The 25,860-nt window shown below is 39.9% G+C and overlaps 1 protein-coding gene across 1 annotated transcript; it reads right to left on the bottom strand.

Moving 5' to 3' along the window:
* Positions 1–7,666: 7,666 nt before the first annotated feature.
* On the bottom strand, positions 7,667–24,302 carry LOC146370609 (glutamate decarboxylase 1-like). Its single transcript, XM_084907758.1, has 17 exons — positions 23,839–24,302; positions 22,797–22,964; positions 21,176–21,238; positions 19,997–20,152; positions 19,444–19,686; positions 19,242–19,332; positions 15,434–15,546; positions 14,952–15,067; positions 14,751–14,830; positions 14,606–14,660; positions 14,057–14,173; positions 13,869–13,933; positions 11,157–11,235; positions 10,883–11,032; positions 10,690–10,797; positions 10,298–10,387; positions 7,667–9,253 (listed from the first exon to the last, which is right to left on the bottom strand). Exons 2-17 carry the CDS (start codon positions 22,870–22,872, stop codon positions 9,080–9,082), a joined length of 1,776 nt encoding a protein of 591 aa, XP_084763884.1. The 5' UTR covers positions 22,873–22,964; positions 23,839–24,302; the 3' UTR covers positions 7,667–9,079.
* Between the last annotated feature and the right edge of the window lie 1,558 nt (positions 24,303–25,860).

Below are 25,860 nucleotides of genomic sequence, written 5' to 3'. Positions count from 1 at the left end.
CCCAGGGGCAAGTAGTCTGAATCCATGGTGGTTATAAAATATAAATCATGACATATGCGATGCATTGTGGGGAAGCAGGTTAAGCACACGAAGGGAGAAAAGTCTCCCAGCAGATATATACTTTTAACTTAATCTAGCCACTTTCTTGTGAGGCAAGTCAAACAAGAAAAGCCCAGGTCATGTCTCAACATGAGCAGTGTGACTGGTAACATCTCCATGAGCCAGCTGGTTGTGAAAACAAGGGATTCTGCTCTGTGTGCACAGTTGAAAGTCTGAAACAGCCTCTTCCACCTCCAGATCACGTAGTCTACCTCACCAGCAGGACGACTCATGACTCAAAATGTCCTCTTTCTCACTGACATTTTCAGATTAGGAAACCAGACAGTGTGGAGAACAGGAAAGACTGAAATAAGACAGGATGTCACACCCAGTTTCAAGCTTGTCACGTGCAGTGTGTTTGCTTAATTGTTTTTAGTGATAGTTTCATTTATTTAAAATCATTTGAATCTCTTAGGTTGTCAGTTTCAAATCATGTCTGGTGTCGTTGTTTGCACTTGTTGTTTGCTGTTCTTAAATAAAGTGACTTATGATATTTAAGGTTTGTGGCCTTTCAAAGTTTGTCTGGGGATGTTTTATTCATGCTGAGATTCACCAAATTAAGCGTGAGGTCACATTTTGACAATCGTAATTTTAAAAAATGTGCTGTAGTCCAGTTAAGGCTTCTTTTGCAAATGACCAACCCATGCACCATGAAGATAGAGGGATTTATTTTGCTGTGCTGTTTGACTAATGCTGAGGATTTTGAATTGTGCATAATTTGTATTTCAATTACATATTGTATACATTTTGTGGCTTAAAATTACAAAAATTGGAGAATTGCTAGATTACTGCTGCATTACTGCCTTCTGCAAACACAGTATCAGTTGTCATGCTTTGCCAAAGAGCACGGTGCTACAGTTTAACCCTTTAAGACCTACCATAGAACCAAGTCCGCCAGAGCTTATATTATATTTTTACATGTTTTAGTGCCATTTTTGGGAGCATTTCAAGTTGATATACATCAGTACAACCATTACAGCCTAAATTTTAATAATATGCATGCATTAAGTGCATAGTAATTACATAAATTGCAAAAAAGTGCAATAAACTACAAAAAAAATTTAAAATCGTTTTTGTTTTTTAACATATATTTCTAGTTAGAGAAATTTAAGAGGCTTAACCCCTCAAAACTGTAAATACAAAAAAGTTGCACAAAATAGTTTCCCACCACAGGAAATTTATTTTGAGTGTCTTCATAGTTTTATTTTTGAAATACACCAATTTCTATTCACTGCAGGAAAAACGAAAATAAATATTATAGTGCAAATTTGCAAAAAAGCAGCATATGCATCAAAATAAACTATTTCCAGCAGTGCAATATGAGTCCTAAGCATCCCAGAAACGACACAGAAAGTCATAAAGTCAAACATAACTTTTAAAAACACCAGTATAAGCTAATGAGGCCTTGATGATAAAATGCGATAGTTCGCGCTGATGGACGTAGGAAGTGTTATGAACAGCGGATTGGATGGCAAAGCCTGTTTTTGGAATATTATGTTTTTGTTGCTGCAAGTGCTTTTTATGCAGTTTTTGCAAAGCTATATGTGGAAGGAAACTGTGACCTAGGGCAAGCTGATGGCATAAGATGTAAGTACAACTCCTCTGGTTTCATATGCAAAAAAAATTATTGCGCTAGCTCACGTGGTTGCAGAGTTACCGGGATTTAAAAATAGTTATGCAAAACTGAGCGTGCCGCTCTGACCGGTTTTAAAGGGTTAAGATCCTGTCCTGTCACCTTCTGTAACATCAACTTGACTGAGAAATGTCTGTAGAATTCTTAGTTTATTCACATCATGGCTGATTTCATTTCAGTATAGCTCTGCCAGAGCAGATACGAGACCGAAGATGAAAAAAACTATCTCTATGATCAAACTGTGATGGGAGAGATCATCAGCTCTTTAAAGAGCATGAGCTCACCAAGTAGATTAATGCATATAAATTTGAATATCTCTGTAGTGCAGCAGCTCTTATCAAATAATTTGAAATAAACTTGCTCGGCGCTGTTATTCCCCTCATCAGTCATCAGTTATCCTGTCAGTCTCCAGATCCACAAGAGCTCAGCCTGATCGTGTGCCTATGCAGGCTGTAAGCTGGATTGTGATGTAAGACAGGAAGTCAGGCTTTACTCTAATAAATTCTGAGAATAATGTTTTATTCTTTATAGTAAAATAATAAAAAATACAAATAAGGATTGCAATTTAATTCTGATTTTACAGTTTATTTCATGTTTAAAAAATTAGGAAACAGTGAAAATGGAAAAGAAATTCAGTTTTCTTAATTATGAAATGTGTATAACAAGTATTAAAAAAAATCACACGTTTCCAAGGAAACAACAGAAAAGTTTAACACATACACAAATGCAAATATTACTAATGTTCCCAGTAGGTTCTGCTATGCTGTATGTTTAGGACTAAAAGGCAAGCTAGTGCAAAGGGGATGGTAAGCATTCCACCTGCTAAACATCAGCATGTCATATTAGAAAGCATTCAGCTCCAAGCAGACTATAAGGACAGCATCACAGGGCTGCAAGAGCAACATGCCTGCATTACTAATTAAACCAAACAATAAGATGCTCAGTAAGAATTCTGTTTGCTGGTGTAAAAGATGGAAAACATTTTTAGTTATGCATTTTTTTCTTTTAGACGATCAGTATTTTTTCTGTTGTTAGATGACTGTGACTTTAAACCTGCAGTAACTTAATTTTTCAGGTATTAGTTAAAATGGCCATGAGGAGTTTATGCAAATATAGCTGCTGCTAGAATATAAGACTTCATCATTGCTTCAAGAAAAATGTAAACAACTCATGTGTTCAGTCTTCTAAGTAAATAAGCATTTTATTTCAAATTCCATTTAAAAGCAATATGATATAAGTAGCAGGAACAACTTTTCAGATAAAAGCACAATAAATTATTTGATTTAAAAACCCCTGGTGATTACCATTTTTATCACTGGCCAAATTGTAATGTATTGACTATTTGCATTACTTATTCTCATTATTATTATGATTACTTATTATAATTTTATGTTATTTTCTTATTTTGTGCTATTTATGAAGTTGAAGGCCTTTGGCTTCATGTCCCTTTCATTTATCATGCACTGTGATCAACAGCATGCTAATAAACCATTCATTCACACTTAAACCTTTCATTGTACACAACAATTCCTCGTGTCACCTTGTATGCCAGTTAGAAATATACTTTACATGTTGACGCTTGCTCCTTCCAGAAGCAGATAAATAAACGCTGTATTTCAGCAGCAGCTTGCTGACGCCTGAAAACTGCACAATCACTGATCTGGATCTGGTTCTCAGATTTATACTTCTTCAGTCCCTCAGCGAATTTATAGCTAAAGCTGCAAAGAAATGCACCGTCCTTTTGTTCAGGCATTTTTACCACAGATGCCTAGTTTGAGCTGGTGAGGAAGACATTAATGGCCCCTCTCTGGTGTCCACACACACACACACACACATGCACACATGAACACGCACACTGCATTTCGACACAGAAGGCAAAGCCAGAGCTACAAACATAATAAGCCATTACTGTCAGGGTTACTTGCTTAATGCCGAGCATCTGCAAGAGGTCAGTTTTTGTAGCATGAAAGCATCTAATAAATACATGCTCTCTGCTGACATAATGTACTCTGCTGTTCTGGGAGGTAGAGATAAAATGCTAAGTGAATTAGAAAGACCTGCGTTAAGATGACAAAGCAGTGGAGCCAAATACCTGGACAGGCCTTTGTTGCGTTATTATTATTATTGTTGCTGTTTATCCTTTTAATTTAAGCAGCATGACCAGACACACGTTTCCCGCACTATTGTTCCTGTTCAAAAGAGGAAAACTATGATGGTTCACTGTGTGGTATTGTGCAGAAAACAGCACCGACACTTCTGCCGAGGGGTTTTTTAGTTCATCTAGCATGCGTGGTAGCAATCACCATGGGGAAACTTGGTAAGCTGCTTTGTAATTGCTCCAGGGCTTGAGCTTATTCCTTTAGAAAATGTCCAGCAGAGACATTTACTAGCAGCCTTTCAATTTTAACAAGCACCACATTAGGTTTACACTCCCCAGCTATGGAGACAAGCAAGTTACAGTCTCTGCACTATTAATTTTCTACTTTCTGCCAGGATTAATCAAGCTGGGGGCGCGCAGTCAATAAGAGCAAGCTATTTAGATAAGTGTAACCCATTATAATTACTTTAGAAGTGAAAGGCGCCAAGGTTTGATAATTGATTCTCTTATCACCCTGTTGTCAAGCGAGGCTGCCGTTTGGCTTGAATTTGAGAGCATGCACGGATTTCATTAGCACATAAACACCTTTTAAAGGAGAGAGGAGCACAGGATTATCGCCCTTAACCAAAAAGAATAGAAGCAGGAACATTTTTGCTTTTGATAATAAAACATAAATTGTTTGCAGGGGAGTCTTTGGTGGTAGCTGCATGTGTGTATTGATGGTGTGTGGAGAAAAAAGAAGTGGGGGGAGGGCGAGGGCTGGCAAGCAGCCTGCAGTCAATATCATCATCATCATCATTTCATTAGACTTGCCTCACACAATGGGACTGTCAGTATCTATCAGGAAGCTAATGTGGCAGTGATTCCTAGGGGTGGGAGATATATTTGGCACATTGGGAAACCACTGACAAGAATCATAGATATATAAGAGAGGGGAGCAGCAGCTGAGGGGGGTTGGATGGGTAAAGTGGGTGTAGGAGGAAACTTCTGCATTAACCACAAAATATTCAACTAAACCAAAAATGTGTCCGCTGAGGAAATGAAGAAAACAAAACAAAAACACGGAAACAAAAACGCAGAGAGAGTGATCACAGCCTTTTATTTCACTTCACTTGCAGTCTCATAATGAGTGCTGAATCCTCAGCGCGTGTGTGCCAGGTGTGAAATGGAGGGTGAACAGACTAGTTCAGAGACAGACATTAAGTGTTTCACGGTCTGGTGTTTAGAGAGGCGGGCCGGCCACACTGCACAGATTACTGCGAAAACAGAGCTGCTACATCCTCCTTTTATTTCACTCCCCCTAATCTTCTTTTCACCAATGTTTAATTATGCCTATAATTAAAACTGATGGAGTTACTGATATTGGATCAAAGTCACTAACGCCTTCAAATATTGTTTCTATAGTGTAAATCAACCATAAACCTCCTCTTTCCACATTACATGTATTAATGGGATAGTCTTACTTGTCTGATGCTATGATGAGGAGCATCCAGTCCGGAGTTACTAGACTGTAACAGCCTATAGTAGCTGAAGATTGGGTTTCATTTGCATTTAATCATTATAACATTCTCCAGCACCTGCTCCCAAATTAGCCATGTTATTATCCTTTGGCACATTTAACCTTCAACAATGCCCCCATCCATAGAGCTGCAAGCCAAAAGAAAAAGCTCTCCCCCTTGTAGATGTGGCAAGAAGTGATTATTTCCTTTGAAATACATGATTATTCCTTTAATTCTCTGCTCTCTGTAACTTTACAAAGCAACCCCTGACATCAGCTCTGTAATGATCGCTGCACTGAAGCGTGAAACGAAGAACCAGCGTCTGCCGGGTGGAGGAAGGGAGGAGAGCCCCTAAAACAGTCGAAATAAAACACAGCCAGGCAGATCCTCGAAATGGGCTCTGCGGGGGGGAAATGTTAAGAAATCACAGTCTAATGCATTTTATGATAAAAGTGTGAGTGATGAGAGAAGTGAAGGGATTGGCAGGGGTCGCTCAGGAAATCTCAGCTGTGAGATGGTCAGCCAATAAAAAGTCCCTCCAGGGTGATTAATCTGACCGGCGACTGGTGACAGCTAAGTGGACTGGAAAGATGTACCAGAAGAAATAAAGGGGGAAATCATGTCAGCTTCTTTCTTTTCCCCAAATATTCTGATACATTTTTTTTTTTATATGTTCAGTTTAGTTATCAGTGATCCTTTACGTCTTACCCATTTTGATGCATTCAATAAATCTTTGGACCGTGAATATCCCGGAGGCCTTTTTTTTTTCTTTTGTGAAAACATGATGAAAAATCATTATGATGATGAATTGATGAGATATCCTAGAAACCTGTCTGTCATCTAAGTGACAATAAAGTTACCGCACTATACACAGTAAAAATATCCTATTAAATTACAGTAAAATACTGGCAGCTGGACTGTCCAGCATTAAACCGTTATTTTACAGTGTTGTTAAATTAAGCTTTACTGTATAATATTATCATCTGTTTCAATCATTTATTTTAGTGTTCCTACTGTCTCCATAAACAGTTTATTACTTTAAAGTGCATCTTTTTGGCGACAGCCATAGTTAGGTCCATAAGTCGTTGGACAATTATGTTTCTAGATGTTTGGGATTCACAGAGATTTTTATACACATCATTCAAATTGACTGAACAAACTAACAGAAGGATTGTTTTTTATACTTGGATGAAAATCCTATTTAGTCACTGACTTCTATCAGCAGTTACATCATCAATGAACACTAGTGACCCAATACTGTTGGCAGCCCTACATGCTCATGTCTCCATCATGTTTAACAGATTATGTGGTATAATTTCATATCATGAGCTGTTTCCCATCATTCTGGTTCAAATGAATCTTGATTTCATCTGTCCAAAGATTCTTTTTCAGAGCCTTGCAGGATCTTTTAGATGTAGATGCAAAGTATTCTGGTCGTTCTGTTCTTGCGTGTAACCACTGGTTTGCACTTTGTTGTAAACCCTCTATATTTCCATTCATGAAGGATTCTCTTGATTGTAGACTTTTACAATAATGGCAACATACATTTCAGTTGTACAAGCAAGAACACCTCACCTGGCCATGAGAATGCTTGTCAGTCATTTGTCCCATTATTCGTGAGAATTTGAAATAAACCAAAAAGTCTGCACTTCAATCATATCTTAATTGTTTCATTAAAAATCTCCTGTGATGGTGTACGGAGACAAAACTACACAAACTACATTTTTGACATTTTGACTACAACTGCATTCACACAATAAGGCACATTACTGCATATTCTATCAAAAAACCTGGTGGTGTATGGGTGTCTTCCTCAAGCTTGGGTTATCTAGAAGCACCGTAGCTTTCCCAGCACTGCACTTTTCTGAACAGAGACCTCTGATGTCGAGTTTGGAATCTGGTGGAGCCAGTCTTCCAGGTAAAGGGGGTTACAGCTCTTAATCAATTTATTACCCACTGGGACCACTTTGGACTTCTATTATCACTGGGGTGTCTCAGTTATGCAGTATATATTACATATAGTCAATCCACATAACCATAAAACACACAACTTTTCTTTATTTGATGTATTTGTAATACTTTGAGATCATTTCTGTATTTTTTTCTCCCTCAATGTGCACAATGTGGAAGCCCAGTTTCTGGTAAAGGGATTGGATGTTTGTTGAATATAACTGGATTGTTATAGAAGAAAAATGCTTACTTTATAACAATAATAATTATAACTATTGTTGTATGTACAACAGTGGGGTCTGTTCAACCTAAAGGAATAAAGATGTAACACCAGTTTTGTTAACCTAAAAAAGCCATTCTGACAAAGAACTGTGATCACAGACACCCTAAAGCTTGTGTTTTTATTAGCCTTGTAGATACACCAGTAATACTTTGCAAATGATTTGCCAAAGTACTTACATTGAATATGACAAGAGACATTGCGTCCCTCTAATTCGGGAGTGTACAGTTGTTTAATAAGGCTTGTTATAGTAGCAAACACTGTGCACTTCATTGTTCAGGCAAAACATACTATGATAAACAATCCCCATTTCTCAACACAAAAACATTCCTATGGCGACGACGTTCAGACAGACAAAAGTTTGCATATTATACTTTTACTCCACTCCACACATTATAATACAGACAATCATGTGTCCCTCGAATCAAAGCTGCCCCACGATCAAGGTTTAGCATTGTGCTTTTTTATCATTAACAAAGCACCGGCAGTAGTGGCCACACTGCCAGTCAGTGAATCACAATGACGTTGCACGGTTACACAACACTGATTGCACTAAAGTTAAAGGCATTAAATGAAGTACTCTTATATAAACATCTGAGTCTCTCTGTAAGGGAGAACAAGGGACATGTACATATTCATAACTCTTCTTTGGTTCACAAATACACTAAAAGACATGACTGTTATTCAAAACATTGCGATATAATACAGCAGCGTTTCCCAAAAAGGAAGGAAGGTAGGTTACAAATAGCAGACAACCTATTCACAATTATAATCTCTCAATATAAATAAAGTCATGTAGCTACCACATAACATATGGTTGATTTACATATAGGATTTTCTCACTGTAAAACTAGGACACATTTGGCACAAAGGCAATGTAACAGTACTTTACACAATCTACACAAAAATTTCTAAAAACACAGCAACCAAGTACAGAACCTGTTACAGTGACTGTGTTATATATATTCCCACTTGTGTATATCAAAGGGAAATATTAGCTAAAATGTCATGGTGCAACTGTCTTAATATTTACCTTTTATCGAATGATAATTATCACATATAGTACATATATACTATATAGCGCCCCGAACTGTCATCTGTGAAAAAAATATTTAAATTTTAGATCCTGACCAGTCTTTCATTTTTCATAGCAGCTATATACAGAGTCACCAAGTGTTCAGACATTCTTGCTATTGCATATTTCATTGAAAAAGTAACCCATGTTAAACTCAGCTTCATCTCCTCTTCACGTATGTTTTTATCAAGAATGCCACTGTGCTTAAACCTTTTCACTCAGAGAACCTGTTGTGCAAATATGTTAAGTATATGTCACGGTTGCAAAGGACAAGAGACAGAAACACACAGGGCATGGCGTTATTATTTGTTGTGCATTAGCAGAAAAGACCCATAAGCAACATCTCTATATGTCTTGAGGAGATAGACGGGATACGAAGCTAAGCCTGAGTCTCTCCAGAGTTGGAAAAGACAAAATGTTAAGAAAAAAAATACAGGTATGACTCTTACAAGTCATTCCCCAGTCGCTCAATCTCCTCGACCAGGAAATCGATGTCTGACCTGGTGGCGGCAGGGTTGGAGATGACCATGCGAAAGAAGTTGACCTTATCTCCTTGTGGCTGGTAACCCACCATCGTAGTGCCAGACTCCATCATCATTGCTTTGATCTTTGGAGCCACCTGTTGCAAAAAAAAAAAAAAAAGTTCAGAATGATCAAAACAACTAAAATGCCACACCACCTATATAATCAGCCAATCACATTGCAGCTACTCAGTGCATTAGGCATGTAGACATTGTCAAGACGACATGCTGAATTTTCAAACCGAGCATCAGAATGACAAACAAAGGTGATTTAAGTGACTTTAAATGTTGCATGTTTCTTGTTGCCACATGGGCTAATCTAAGTATTTCAGAAACAAATAATGTTCCCACATAACGATCTCCAGAATTCACCGGGAATGGTCAAAAACACCCAAAATATCCAGTGAGTGAAAATATCTTCTTGAGGCCAAACGTCAGAGGAGAATGACCAGACTGCTTCAAGATGGTAGGAAAGCAACAGTGACTTAAATAACCACTCATTACAACCAAGGTATGCAGAAGAGCATTTCTGAATACACAGCATGTTGAACCACAAAGCACATGGGCTACAGCAGCAGAAGACCACACTAGGGTGCCAGGAACAGGAAACTGAGGCTACAATTTGCACAGGCTCACCAAAATTTGACAATATAAGATTGGGACAACATTGCTTCGTCTGATGAATTTGTGCTGCAGCATTCAGACGGTAGAGTCAGAATCTTGTGTAAATAAAATTAAAGCATAGATCCATTCTGTCTTGTATGGCTGGTTCAGGCTGTTGTTGCTAAAGAACAGTCAAAGTCACCAGTCACCAGATCTCAATCACATCAATGATGTTCAGCTGAAAAGTCTGAGGCGACCGGGTGTTCTCATCAATATGGACCAAGATCACTGAGGAATGTTTCCAGCACCCTGTTGAATCTATACTACAATTAATTAATCCAGTTCTGAAAGTAAAAGATTGACCAACTTGGTACTGGCAAGGTGTACCTAACAAAGTGGTCAATGAGAGAATACATTCAAAGCAAATGTATATGTATACATGCTCATATTTGACTTTATGAATCCATAAACCCTGGCAGAAAAGTGGTGCGTAAATCAATCTAAGAGAGGAGGGGAGCTGCAGATTGAGGAGTAATTACCTTGTGCAACCTCTGACGTCTCTCTTCACCATCAGGTAAACTGCGCAGGCTCGGTGGAATGTACCAGAAGCAGACATTAGTGTGCTGCGGCTGATAAGAGAAAATGGGAACAACATTTGTAGTGAGTGCTGATAAAAAGCTGCCTTCTGTATTTTCAGCGTTTCTTGTCAACATGTCAGCAAAGCAAAGCGACCCAATCAATCCCAAAACCAAATTAAGGCATCAAGTGCTGAATTATTGCGGTTATTCATCACAAATGAAAAATATCTTTTGTGGAGCAGAAAACTCGGATAAAATAAAGCACAGACATTTTTCATCTGTTCGAGTTAGTGCTGCAGGGAATCTCTGGATGTTCATTTTTAAAATGTTTGCTGTGGAAACAGTCATCTCACCTCTCCTTTGAACACCATCTTGAATCCCTCTCTGTTTTTGATTTTATTGTAGAGGTAGGCTGACAGATCCAGGCACTTATCAATATGCTGCTCAAATCCTACTGTTCCCTGTAAGGGGAAAAAAAGAAGCTGTTACCATCTGCTTCTGCATATGGCAGCAAAGCTGACAGAAGCCCTGCAGATTAAAGCACACCTTTGCCTTCCACATCAGCCAGAACTTGAAGATATCGACATGCCGCCCACACTGAATGGCTTTGTCACCGGTGTCGTATGTAACGTCGTACTGTTTGTCTGGCTGGAAGAGGTATCCAGCACACATAGAGTTGCAGCCTTGTAACAGTCCCTGCAACGGAAGCGATCGTGATGAGACATTTAACAAGATGGTTTTGGTGAAAGTGCACAGATTCGTTTGTGTGTGCAGAGGTGGTACGGTGCGGAGCAGGAAAGTGAAACAAACACATACTCACCCGCTCTCTGACTAGAATGGCAGAGCACTGCAGTGGCACTCCCATCATCTTGTGAGGGTTCCAGGTGACTGAGTTGGCCCTGCAGAGATATTGAAACAGTAAACACAGCTCTGTGAGGGTGTGGAAATGTGTGTGTGTGCTTATGGAGTCTGGTAGTGAAAGGTAAAGAGATACCGACCCTCTCAAGATTTGAATGTAATAATTTTGCATGTTTGCAGTTTGAAATATGGAGTCTGCAATCTGTAGCTGGAACTGACAACAGATTGCACTCTTGGCTTGAGACTAAAATACAGATTTTCCAGTTTCCTCTCTGGCCAAAGAAACACACTCTACTACAGGGAGTGCAGAATTATTAGGCAAGTTGTATTTTTGAGGAATAATTTTATTATTGAACAACAACCATGTTCTCAATTAACCCAAAAAACTCATTAATAGCAAAGCTGAATGTTTTTGGAAGTAGTTTTTAGTTTTAGCTATTTTAGGGGGATATCTGTGTGTGCAGGTGACTATTACTGTGCATAATTATTAGGCAACTTAACAAAAAACAAATATACACCCATTTCAATTATTTATTTTTACCAGTGACACCAATATAACATCTCCACATTCACAAATATACATTTCTGACATTCAAAAACAAAACAAAAACAAATCAGCGACCAATATAGCCACCTTTCTTTGCAAGGACACTCAAAAGCCTGCCATCCATGGATTCTGTCAGTGTTTTGATCTGTTCACCATCAACATTGCGTGCAGCAGCAACCACAGCCTCCCAGACACTGTTCAGAGAGGTGTACTGTTTTCCCTCCTTGTAAATCTCACATTTGATGATGGACCACAGGTTCTCAATGGGGTTCAGATCAGGTGAACAAGGAGGCCATGTCATTAGTTTTTCTTCTTTTATACCCTTTCTTGCCAGCCACGCTGTGGAGTACTTGGACGCGTGTGATGAAGCAATGTCCTGCATGAAAATCACGTTTTTCTTGAAGGATGCAGACTTCTTCCTGTACCACTGCTTGAAGAAGGTGTCTTCCAGAAACTGGCAGTAGGACTGGGAGTTGAGCTTGACTCCATCCTCAACCCGAAAAGGCCCCACAAGCTCATCTTTGATGATACCAGCCCAAACCAGTACTCCACCTCCACCTTGCTGGCGTCTGAGTCGGACTGGAGCTCTCTGCCCTTTACCAATCCAGCCACGGGCCCATCCATCTGGCCCATCAAGACTCACTCTCATTTCATCAGTCCATAAAACCTTAGAAAAATCAGTCTTGAGATATTTCTTGGCCCAGTCTTGACGTTTCAGCTTGTGTGTCTTGTTCAGTGGTGGTCGTCTTTCAGCCTTTCTTACCTTGGCCATGTCTCTGAGTATTGCACACCTTGTGCTTTTGGGCACTCCAGTGATGTTGCAGCTCTGAAATATGGCCAAACTGGTGGCAAGTGGCATCTTGGCAGCTGCACGCTTGACTTTTCTCAGTTCATGGGCAGTTATTTTGCGCCTTGGTTTTTCCACACGCTTCTTGCGACCCTGTTGACTATTTTGAATGAAACGCTTGATTGTTCGATGATCACGCTTCAGAAGCTTTGCAATTTTGAGACTGCTGCATCCCTCTGCAAGATATCTCACTATTTTTGACTTTTCTGAGCCCGTCAAGTCCTTCTTTTGACCCATTTTGCCAAAGGAAAGGACGTTGCCTAATAATTATGCACACCTGATATAGGGTGTTGATGTCATTAGACCACACCCCTTCTCATTACAGCGATGCACATCACCTAATATGCTTAATTGGTAGTAGGCTTTCGAGCCTATACAGCTTGGAGTAAGACAACATGCATGAAGAGGATGAAGTGGACAAAATACTCATTTGCCTAATAATTCTGCACTCCCTGTAAAGACACTGATTTCAATCAAATGGTGTCTCTTAGTATCTTTGAAATTACTGATGTTTCTCTCCGGGTTTTCCCAGTTCCGTTCAATGCAACTATTGTCAAACTTTCCCAAAAGCAAATAAAAAATACTTCTTGAATGCCAGACAGTGCCTCTTTTGACAAGTTTTGAAGCATTTTTCATCTTTGCCTTTTTTTTTTAGGACTTGCACTCTTCTTACATCTTATTGAGACAGGAATGTTTAAAATTCTCAATGACAGAACAAATAATATTAAAAAAAAGAAAGAAAAAGACATATGGGCTATCTCAAGGCTCTGCACCTCATTATTTTCTCTCTCTGTAAATTTGATCACATTTATCACAATATATGCTACTCATCTGTATGTGCCTGTATATTCTGGCCTGCTGGTCTTCTCTGAAAAGCTCGAAGTCACATAATTTCCAACACCTAAATTTTAAGTGGCTGAAAGAATAAATGAGGTCACCGAGAATGCCTCTTTTCACTAACACAACATAGCTTGTTGTGCTTTACAAGGCATTCAGATTCTTGTTTTAGCCCTCTTATTGCCTGACTCTTGTCTTTCTCTTTGTGTGTTTTGAGTAAAGTGCGCTTCCTTTGTTAAATTAGAGTGTTGAGATTTTTTTTCTCATTATATGCAGCTTGAAAACACCTGGTAGGCAAGCTCTTGATTTGTGCTCATTAGACAAAATGACTGTCTTAAATAATATAGAAAAGATGCTGCTTTTTACAGGCTGAGTAGTGAAGCAGATGTGCAAGAAATTCGTCTAAACCCGTGTTTGCAAGATCACGCAATGTGTTCATTTACCTCTCCACTCCATTCAGCTTGTGTCTGTGTTTCCTGGACATCAGCAAACCTCCTCCCCACGCACCCTGCACGGGTCACAACATGGTAATAACACTGAACATATTGATATTGATCATAATGCCACAGCAGACTGCTGATTTGTACAGCTTTGTGTTCATTTTTTGCATTGGAGATCAATATTCTCTTACATCCACATGAAGCCACATATTGTACTTTTCACAGATGTCGGCAATTTCATTGATGGGATCAAAGGCTCCGTAGACGGTGGTACCAGCGGTGGCAGTCACAAACAGTGGAACATACCCCTACGCGGCAAAAGCACAGCACACACAGAAAAGAAAAAGACAATTCTTGGTTGAATTCAGGTTGTTATGTTCTTTTCTTTCTGCCTGATTGTTGACATCAAAGAGATCGGCTAAAACACGTTGCTCAAATGACGCTCTCTTTCCATCTGCACCTATTGTTGGGGCAAAATTGCTTCCCCATTTCTTCTAGTCTACGCATCACTTTGCCTTTGAAGGAAAGAGATACTTAAAAGCAGGGGGAGCATCGTATGTGAACAGACAGAAGCATTAACTTTATTGAAATAGCCTCACTGCTCCAGCATACCGAGTGTTTTCTTTGCTACAAGCAAATTCTGCAGCTCATGTAAGTGTTTCTTATTTTAAGCAGTAGCTGAACAGACGGAGTAAAAATGTTAGCAGGGCGATGTCTGAGTCCTTGCTGCAGACATTTACCTTTCGCTTGGCCTCTATTACTTTGGCTTCTAAGTCAGCAGGAATGACTCTCCCTCTGGAAAAGAAGAGGATGCAGTAGTATCTCATCTAGATGTTAAATAGTTTTCCTAAACTATGTGCAGGTAGGTTAAATAACAAAACAAACCTTTCATCTGTGTTCAAAAGGATCAGGTTCTCTGTTCCGAAGCCCAGAGCTGCGCTTGCTTTCTTGATGGAGTAGTGGCTCTGCAGGGACAGGAGTTCATCACTCATCACTATGATGCTGATATTTATTTGCCCACCTAACGTAAATATGCTCTGGTGGTGAGATATTAATATTCAGTGACACCGTTAGTGTTTGACTAACATGCTCTGACGTGAAGAGGACCAGTCTGGGTGCAGCTGCCATGCCTTTGGTCTTCACTTCTGGGAAGAACTTGTATCTGGCAATCATCACACTGTACATGTTGGAAATTGCTCCACCTGCAGAATCAAAACATGGCTTAAAAATTTGCTACATATGTGATAATATGGATATTTCAAAGGCAAAACTTCTTCTACTACTTTCTTTATTTGTCCCTGGCAGTTACTAATAACTTTGTAGATTCACATACTTCAAAATATTTATGATGCATTGATAATGGTAAAGCAGCCAGCTGTATATGAAGCAGTTAATACTAACCTCACCTTTTATTTTTTTACACATTTGTAATTTTATAATCCCAATGTCTGTTTCTTTTGTCTTTAAAACGGGACACTTGCATCATGAGTATAGTTTGATGATTGCATTTTTACTGTTTTCATGCACATGTGCTTCAATTGGAGGTTGATCATTGGTTGAGATTTTACCTGGAGAAAATATCCCATCACCCTCTCCATCTGGCCAGCCAACAATCTCTCTCATTTTTTTCAGAGTCAGCTGCTCCATTAGCACAAAAACGGGGGCGATCTCGTAGGTGAACCTGAACCAAACCAAAAGCAGAGAAACTTGAAGAGCTACATGTAAATGAAACCCGGCTGTTTGATTTCCAGTTAAAAATGTAGCACAGTCTTTAATTCTAATTAATGTTTTAGAGATGAACAGTATTAGATTACAAAAAAACATGAGCTCAGTTGTATACAGCATGAGCAGTAAGTTATTTTTTGGTGACACTGAAAGGGCCAGTCTTGGTCAGAACAAAGAGTATTTTTTAAAGGAAAGTAGTCATCTGTTATACTCATGGGGTGAAAAAACGGTTGCTGGAGATGCCAGCACTTGGCTGCTGCTTGAAAACAATATGAAATTCATCTTATTTTTGTATGCCATAAAGCTCTTCTTCTTCTTTTAGCCTTTAGGGGTTGCCACAGCAGATCATCTCAAGCGGAAATTTTGCAGCTCTGGAAGGATAAGACCAATATGTGCCCATCAGGGGTTATAAGGAGTGGACGAATTCACCCAGAGGTCAGACCACGCAATGCTCAGACAAACTTAAAACCACCCACAGAGAGCTACATCTCAGACTCTACAGGCCATGGGTAGCATGTTAAATGTTAAACTTTATGATAGTACAATTAGGAAAAGACTGAACAAGTATGGTTTGGAAGGGTTGCCAAGAAAAAGACTTCAACGCAAACACCTCATACCAACTGTCAAGCATGGATGTGGTTTGTCAAACATAGTCCAACACGAACTCCTATGTATACCAAAGTATTCTAAAGACAAATGTGAGGCTATCGCTCCAGCACCACCACAAGGTTTGGCCTAAATTGACAAGTTACAACAGAATGGGTAAAAAAGAAAAGAATCAAGATGCTGCAATGGCCCGGTCATATTGAAATTAAAGTTATTAAAATTTAGTAACTGAAAGAAGGTGTATTTTCTCTTCACCCTGACTGTGTAAGATTTTTCATATAACGAAACAAGATGAAAACCAACAACCTCAATTTGGAATTACAGCACAAAAAGACTCATCCAAATTCTCCAAACCAGTATTCTTCTGCTTGCACAAATATCTGTCCATTCATGTAAAGACAGTAACTAAATCATTAGGAACATTGCAGTATGTCACACTGTAACTCACAGCATCTTCAACATGTATAGACCCATGGCAACATGAAGGGGAAAAAACATAAACAAGTCAGATTCATTCATGCAGACGAGGCTCACTCATTCTGATTATGTAAGACCAGGATGTGATTGTCAGTCTATTAGTGTCAGTCAATATCTGCCAGGGGTAATTAGGGTTGATAGAGTAATTAATAAAGGTAAATTGGTGTGTAAGCAACCTCCACTCGTGGGGTCAGCTCCTCCACAGGGGTGTCGCTAGCAACACAAAAGGTGAGGGTACTTTTTGAAAGCCACATGATGGACTGATGTCTCAACCAATGAGAGGGAAGAAGACTTTGAAAAGCATTAGTCTACTATAAACCTTCACATCTATTACCCTCTAAAAGCTCCACTAATCTCTAGATAATCTGTTGTGAAAGATGAGCTCTGCTCAGAAATGATGACAGATCGGTTATAAACTATTAAAAAAAAAAGAAAATTGCCGTCATTTATTGTGCTGAAGGAGAATAACTAAGCTGACCAATGAGGCAAAGGGATTTTTCAGTTTGGCAACCCATAATTTGTTCTTAACAATGGACTGATCTATAAGACATTAATGAACAATTAAGTTATGTCAACAGCCATTTTTTACAACCCTCTGTTGGCTTTTTTATGTAGCTTAATCACAAGCAAAGTCCAATTTTCATCTGGAGTGCAAGAAGTGTGATTCACAGATGACTTGTCCGTGCTGCCAACCCTCCTCGTCTGTTTAGTATATAAGTGGTTTTAGCTGATAGATGCATGTATTGCCATTTAACAGTGAGACTGTAATGTAATGTGAAAGCACTTTTTCTTTTTGTTTTTAAAGATCATTTAATTTCTAATAGGAGACAGGAAACAAGGTCCATGGCTAAAATCAAACCAGGCATCCGACGCTTCTGCAAGTCTCATCTTCGGCACTTCTCGGGATCATGACAGATTTCTACATAAGCTGACCTTTGACGTTCAGGTGGATGATGTCTACCTGAAGTTCAAAAATCACCAGCACATGTAGTTTTATCACAAGCTTTGTCGTTTTCATGTCAATAGCACTTTTATGAGAATGTTTTATTATATTCTCAGCTCGTTCGGGTCACTAAACCTAAAAAAACAAAACAATGAGAGACTTTAAGGTATCATTACACTGTGACCCCGAATGACCTCCCGGCTGATCCTAGCCTCCCTCTATCAAAGGAGTTTAACTTGTTTATGTCTGTATTCCAACATGCAGGAAAAATAGACTGGAAAAAGTCATTTCATACTGTAAGTCTTCTGAGTAACTCACTATGATCTCATTGTTATTGTTGCTTTTTTGAATATTTAATACCTGTTTGATGTTTTTTTTTTTTTTTTTACAATAAATTTCCCCTTAGGAATAATAAAGGTGTCCTTTTTCTCCTATATAAATAAATGATATTTGACTGCAGATCAAACAGGTGCACTGACCTGTATCCATTAACGTTAACTGTATTGAAGATGTCAGTAAATATAAATATCTGGAATGGGACTGAGAAATTTGTGATGTTAGCTTTATAAAAATTTGTTTTCTTGCACAACTTCATTTGTGGACAGAAATCTAACCGTGCTCTATATGAACATATTCACTAAGCTTGGTAACATTTTCAGCTAAAGTGTGAGTGAACAGCAACACAGTATGACACTGATTTGTGAGTCCTGTTTGATGGGGTGCTCAGTGATACAGCTCGCCCTGTTACATTGGTACAATGTACAATACTGATTTGATCAGACATCCCTCAGACCTTCCAGCTCTGATAAACAAACCTGCAATGTTTAAGTATTTCCACCTGTTATTTTATTCATCGGCTAGATTTTGCAGAAATTACCAACAAAACGAATCGCTCATCTTTTTTATTTTACGCTGATGCATGCAAATGCATCACTATTGCTATGTATGTTTTGTTCCTTCCCCTTTGAACGCATTAGGTGGCAAAACACCGCTCATTCTTCTCAGTCTATAAAGTATGACGTAATGCAGTCCAACATGTCCACAGACTACAGCCCTGACTGCGACCACCTGCACAGTCTTCTCTGACAAAGAGTCATTTAAAACTCACGTTCAGGATTGATTGCACTATAGCGAAACTGAGCAGAGCCCCAATAATGGCTGCTGTACCGATCCTGTGAAGGGAAAAGACTCATTTTTCTCTCCCGGCATTGTTATGTCACAGGAACCAGCAGCACATGGAACAAAGACAACATGTAAACTGTGAATGCAAATCAATATGCAATTTAGTTTGCCTGCAGGGCTGAATTATGTGACCACAGCCTAAGCGCAGGACAACATCGACAATACTGCCAGTGAGTAGCCATCTGAATGTCTTCTTTTGTGCTCTTTATTTTCTTGCTTGACTGACAATCTATTAGAGCATGCTGGGCATTCCTCTGCCAAACACAGTAATTACTGTATGTCCCTTGAAGTATTCCTCTTACTGGGAGCCTCTCTCTTCATGGGCCATTAAAAACAGTGAGTACAAAAAAAGAGCTTTAAAATAGGCTGAATCTAATGAACCTAATAACTTCAAAAACATCACATTTTTATTGCTCTGATCCCGGCTGTATTGCAGTACTCACATATTAGTGTTGGCTGTAGATGTAAGCCACTCTCCTGCCAACCCCACAATATCTAATCCAGTGGACAGCTGGTTAAAGAACCTGGGGTGACCTGGGATTGATGAAGATGCAATAAAGATACTCAGAAAACACTTTATTATCTAAGAATTTGTGTGAGTTAATGAAAGTTATTGATTAGCACTACAGTCTGCAGGCCTCGTACCTGTTCTCACTCCATATTTCAGCGTGTCTCTGCAGTCCACTAGGATCTGTTCCAGAGACTCAGGCTGGTCAGAGAGCTCCAGGTTGAAGCCCTCGATGCCCTCCAGCAGCTGGTGGGGATGGTGGAAGTCCAGGACCTTGGTAGACCTGTCAAAGGTCTTCCGGATGTAGCTGGTGAGGATTTCCACGACCTCCAGCAAGAACTGCATGGTTGGCTCCTCTCCATTTTTGGCAGGTAGCAGCTCTAAAAAAATGACAAAAGTCATCTGCATTTATTTGTGTTTTGGGGTTTTTTAAATTATTCTTTCTGATTTTTACATGTTTTACAATTTTATTTTTATTTTTTGGGAACCTCAGGATCTCCCTACAAGTTATTACTTTTATGTTTTCATTTTCTTAAACCATCAAATTCAATAAAGACATTTTTGAGAAAATTATTCTTGCACAAGAATCCAAGAATTTCCCACAGGTTTATGGGTGAATTTTGGCCTAATATATAATGATAATGTTAAAATATAACGAACATACGGGTTTTCTTTTTATTTTAAGCCTACCTCTGGCGTACAGATTGGAGAAGTCGGACTCTGTTCGCCTGAAACGCGCCTCTCCGCCGCTGTTATCGCAGGACAGCAGGTTCTTGGCTGTGCGCTCCTTGAAGGAACTCACAATCCTGCTCCTCTCCTCCAGATTGTTGTTCTTCTGCAGGAATCCTAAATATGAAGAAGAGGAGTCCGGAGGATGAAAACACTTCCCAAACATGATGAGAGCTGCAGCTTTTCCCACTATAACATGCACAATAACGAGTACTTCTGTTTTCGTGTTTCTCCAGTTTATCTCGTCTCTCCCGCTTTCTCTCTCCCTCTGTCCTTTCTCTGCCTTTATTTTGAATGAGAAGAGGCTCCCATTCTGTCCTATTCACGGGCGGGTGGGGTTTGATACCTCTTTGGGAGGTTGAAGTCAGTGACATCAGCACCAAACTCCAGCCAGGCAAAAACAAATGGCTGTCGTTTAGTGGATGTAAATTCTTATTAAGACACGTTGTGTACTTTACTGTGCAGCGGAGAACACAAGTAGTCGTACATTCATACGAATATATGAATACAAATAAAACAATACAGCTAAAAACCTCTGACATTTACAGTCTTACTTTAATTCTAAATAAGAAATCGTTGTTTTTGTGTTTCTTTCTCTATTTTGGCGCGTAGTTGTGGATTCTATTTAATGACCATAATAAAAACCAGTAAAACGTGTCGGTGAAAGATACCAAAAAATAATTGTAGTGCGCACTGGTGCGTGTAATTCACCAGTATGGTAACTGTCCTTGGTTAGTTAGTGTCAGGCTCAAATGGACTCTGAAGGTGGAAATCGGAAAATCCATCCCGCATAATTCCCTCTTTAATTTCATCAGCTCTGACTCGAGCATCAATTGATGGGTTTTTGGCAGCTGAAGCATTTTTTCCCCATTTTGTGTAAAATGGCGAGACGAGAGTGGGGGGTGGGGGTAATTTAATAAACTGCATAATGCTGGTTAGTCTTGCGTTTTTTTTCGCAAGGAAGGGAATTAAAAATCTAATTAGAGCAGAAATCAGCGCTGTTTCCAAACGAGCCGCGAGTAAAACGATGCAGGCCGTGAAGCCTACAGTCATGTTTGTAGAATATTAGCTTCGATCATTGAGAGATGCAGATTTATTCAGAAAAAAATATATAATATTAGAAAAAAGGGGCGAACTTACCACATATTTTCATCCCCAATTTTCTAGTACAGCCATGCGCAACTCCACACCAAGCATCATAACCTGACATTTAAAGGAGGGAAAACTATTAGAGAAGGCCTCACAGAAAGAAATGTACTCTTTCATTTTGAATGCATTTATTTATTTTTTAGCTTGAACAGTTACACATGAAAATAAATGATGAGAAGAAAATGAGAATGATGAAGAATGCTAAAGCAAAAAAATAGTTTCTTTGGAGTATTTTAACATTTAGCCGCACTCTGGGGGGCAGTGCTGTATTTTCAGCGCCTGTCACCGTTCATGACCTGGGCAAGGACTTAAAATTAATTAGCTCTTTGATCCTATGCCAGCCTGATTGAGTGAAAAGATGCTGGTTAAAAATGCAAGCGTGGGTAGACATGAGCCTGCCGGCCAGTGACAGATAGAGAATTACTGTGTTATCAAGTGCTTCCAGCCAGAGAGGGGATGGGGCACCTTGGATGGGAAGAAAAGGCGAAATCCTCGGAAAAAAAGAAAAACACAGCAATTTAGGGGAGGAGGGAGTGCAGGGGTGGGGTGGTAGGAGGAGGAGGAGGAGGAGGTGATCGGTCCCATTCCCACATCCCAATTTAACCCTTGCTTTGGCTCATTAGATAAATCATCGCTGGGCTCAGCTCACTGGACACACTTTAACAGATCCCCCCCACCCCCTAAGCCAGTAGAAATGAGACAGAGAAAAGAAAAATAGAAAAATGAAAAATAAATAAATAAAAACAGACTGAACAAGCATTTTCATATAGGATTAAAAGCACACAATACATTTGCAGACGTGCAGATATATAGAAAAGCCAGGCAATGCACGGGCCTAATGTGAAGAAACCAGCGCAGTGCATTAGAGACACATATACTGCACGCGCAAAGCCATTCCTACAGGTTATCCGAAATCACACAGGACTGGAAGAAACACAGCAAAACCTTAAATTCACCAGCATCTGTGCTTATTTCACGTCTACACCTGTTACATGATTTTAGACCCCAGACTCGTGCTTGTATAACCGCTGCCAGTGAAAGGACTGCACAGTGCCCTTTCTCGAAGGCTACAGCGCTCAAGTGTGCCATTAGGAGCAATTTATTAGGGCAGGCTTTTAACAGCAACTTCAGACGCAATTTTTCTTATTCCATGTAGGCACTTTAATTTAGAAATGAGTAAAAACATAAAATTATTATTATCATTAATAATAATAATAATAATAATAATTGATCCTCTCTCTCTCTCCGGTGGTGCTCCTCCGGGCTTGTCTTCCAGGCTAATCGCCTGCAGTGTGATGTTAGTAGAGGACATCATTTTCTGACAGCAGCACTGGTCTGCCACGCAGATGCCGGGAGGGGTGGAGGGTGGGGGTGAGGGGTCCGTATGGTGAATGAAATGCAGCGGTGATTTGTGGCGAAGGAAGCTCTCTCTCTCTCTCTCTCTCTCTCAAATGGCAGCGGAATTTTTCTCTTTCTTTCTCCACCCCCCCTCCACCACCACCACCCGCACTCTCTCTCTCTTTCTCTCCCTCCCTCGATGAAAATGATTAATGGCATTGCCCACAAAGTAAATAGCACACGTGAAATAGCATTTTATCTGTAATGGACCTACTTGAGCCCGGTGGCCGTAAATTTGTCGAGTTGGGATCCGGATCGCCGCCAGAAGAGGAGGGTGCAGACGCCGCCATCACTCCCGAGACCCTGTGCCAAAGTCCTCACCTCAAAAAGCCTGGTCACTTTTTTTTCCCTCCTTTATTCCCCTCCCAAAGCTGTCTCTGGGCTATCCAATGACAGGGGAACAGAAACAATACCGCGTGTATGACTTAAAAAACAAAAATGTGCCTCTTCCTCTTTAACACTGAAAGAGATGCTCAACTTGGAGACTCTGTGGACGACAAGGGCACAGTCTCTCTAACAAGTTGATTTGGGGTTTCAAATTCTCAGCCCAAGCTACAAAAATAAATGTATAACTAAAACATTACCACATTACGTTTACGCACAACTAACAGTTAACTATTTAATTAAACCCTTTCTGACAGAAGCACATCATTTCAGTAACATCGCTCACTGCTCAGGAGATCTGAATGATGGTTATTTTTACCACAACAGAGCTTATTAATAACCCTAATTATTCTGGCTAAGCTATTAAAAATGTAAAACATCCATATTGTTTCTGGATGTTAGGCCGAAAGTTTAAAAAAATGCAAATAATATAATAATAATATTAATACTATTATTTATTTATTTATACTTTCTCCAATTAATATCGTGGCCTTATTGGTAATCAGTCATTAGCTTGAGCCACACTAATATCAATGACAAATATTAGTTCAAGGTGATCATTCCTCTCACCGGCCCAGGTTAAAGTCAACCCACGGAAACAGACGACGTGTATCTTTATTCCCTCCCCCCATGCGGTTATTAAAGATTCAAATATTATTTTTATATTCGAAACCTTTTCAAAAATAAAAAATACAAATACGTGCAATTTGCGTGCAAACTGGGCCAACGTGTAATTTAAACCTAGAAGTGTCAAAGGAACCTCTCACGCTTTATAAAAACACCTGTTAGAGCATCGATGGCAATAAAGGAGACTTTTGTTGCGTGCTGGCTTCCTACAGTAAACCCTGAAAATGAAGAATGAAGCCACTTACCGCGCCTATGTGTGTCCAGGTGAACAGGTACAGTCCAAAAAACAAAAAAGAAAAAGAAAATTTTTTTGTGACTAAACTGAATCCTGGACGAGAGCCTGCCGCGCTCTTCCACTCAAACAAGACGAAGAAGAAACAATAGACCCGAGTCCCGGCTCTCCGTTAGATCCGACACAAGGTGACCTTGCTTGTGTTGATGAGACTTTGATTTGCTGACATTTAAAGCGAGCTTTGTCTTTCTTTTGTCACTGCGCACGGATGACTCACGGTGCTACCTCCAGCGGTGCAGCATATCTGTGAGGCAGCAGAGCAGTCTGCAGGTGTGACACTGAATGGCGCCGCTTTCGGCCCCCTAAAGAGCCACTTTTTGGGGTGTGTGGGGGGGTTGCTTGTCTCCGGATCTATACAGCTCTGGTCTGAATCCTAGTCACGAACATGGAGTTGAAGTTTGATTCTGTGAGCATGAGGAGGGATCAGGATCTTTAAAGGGGGGAGGAGGGGGAGCGCTGCTTTTTTTTTTTTTTGCTCTTGTGGAAAAAAACAAGAGGGCATCACACAAAGCGCCACAATCACGAGCCTGAAACACTCATTTTGTTGCTCTTGTTTATTTATTTATTAGAACCCCACGAACACCACGAGGGATTCTTCTATTTCAGCACATCGAACGGGGAATCAATAAGAAGCCATGCCGAGCAGTCCCAACGCCACGTGTGATTAAATGCAGAACATAGAGCTGTCACAAACATCTTATTTCCACACTTTCTGTGCAGACAGACCGGTGCTGAGCGGTGAAGATGTAACCTACGACACCAGCGACGCGCTGACACGGGCCAAAAATCCACAAGGTGGCAGTGAGAAACCAAGAATGGGTACTCCAGGAGCCCAGCACAAGTGGTCTATTTCCAGAAATACTCCATGAATCTAATTATAAACTGGCCCATTAATCTGGAACACGTCACCGTCATACGTGAAGGCACGGGACATGAGTGGACACGCACGAGGCGGCCAATCAGGAGCAAAGATCACCCACTCCTGGATTCTGGGAGATTTGTTATCCTTGTTCTTCTGATGATGGATCATCTTGAAACCGATTAAAGGTCACATCACACGCTGTGTCACGATCTATAAAAACTGTTTTTGAGACTGTGGTGTTTTCAGCACTGGACAGCTCCATTACAGTCTGTGGAAAAGGCTTTAAGAAGCCTACAGCTGCCCAGCTCTGACTTCCCTGAAGACAGTCAGGGCCGGAATAACCTACAACTACAGTCAGGGGAAGTTGAATTGCTTGAACTTTAACAATATCCACATGTCCATGTCTAAAGCATCATTGACCACTTTAACTCTACATCATGCTAATGCTAAAATGTTCATGGATGTAGTGAAGGAGGACATGCAGAGGGCTGGTGTGGCTGAAGGGGGTAATAGGGACGGGGTGAGATGGAAGCAGATGATCTGTGGCAAGACTTAAAGAAAGAAGAAGATTTACAGGGTACAATTTAAAGTCCTCATACTATGAAAAAATATGACATTTAAGAATTTCAAATTATTACTAAGCTTTCTGCCAAACTAATAATTGGATTTATTGGATAAACTTGGATTGCGGCTGTGTGGTTGTGGTTAAAGGCAATTATCTCATAAACATCAAGAATATAAGTAAGTAGGTACATTTTATTTATATAGGACATTTAAAACCAAAGTGCTTTATGGTTAAATAAATGGTTCAGTGCAGTAACAACTTATCTGCCAACTACAGTTCAGATCAGCTGTTTCCAAGAGCTTGAAACACAAAAAGGCATGTATTTAGCTTGGGTTCAAAGACAGTCACAGTTGATGCATTTCTGAGGATCATTCCAGATTCTTGGTACAGCGACAGCAAAGGCACAACTCCCTTTTTTAAAGAAGCTTTGACTGAAGAATGGGACAGAGTGACTGGGAAGCAGGCCTTAATGATCTTGAGGGAGTGCGTGGATGAAGTGTATCTACCACATATGCAGGTGTGGAAACATTTAAGGCTATGAACACAAA

Source organism: Perissodus microlepis, chromosome 16 (assembly GCF_051167445.1).
Source record: "Perissodus microlepis isolate ML-2025 ecotype Zambia chromosome 16, ASM5116744v1, whole genome shotgun sequence".
NCBI classification, from domain to species: domain Eukaryota; kingdom Metazoa; phylum Chordata; class Actinopteri; order Cichliformes; family Cichlidae; genus Perissodus; species Perissodus microlepis.
This window is presented reverse-complemented; position numbering and strand designations above follow the sequence as displayed.

Coding starts and splice junctions, on each gene's coding strand:
- LOC146370609 (XM_084907758.1), bottom strand. CDS start 22,872: ATGGCGGCGTCTGCACCCTCCTCTTCTGGCGGCGATCCGGATCCCAAC. Junction 15,547..19,241: donor TCTACAGCCAACACTAATAT/GTGAGTACTGCA, acceptor GGTTTGGTTCAG/GTTCACCTACGAGATCGCCC. Junction 14,831..14,951: donor TCCTCTTCACGTCAGAGCAT/GTTAGTCAAACA, acceptor CTGTCCCTGCAG/AGCCACTACTCCATCAAGAA.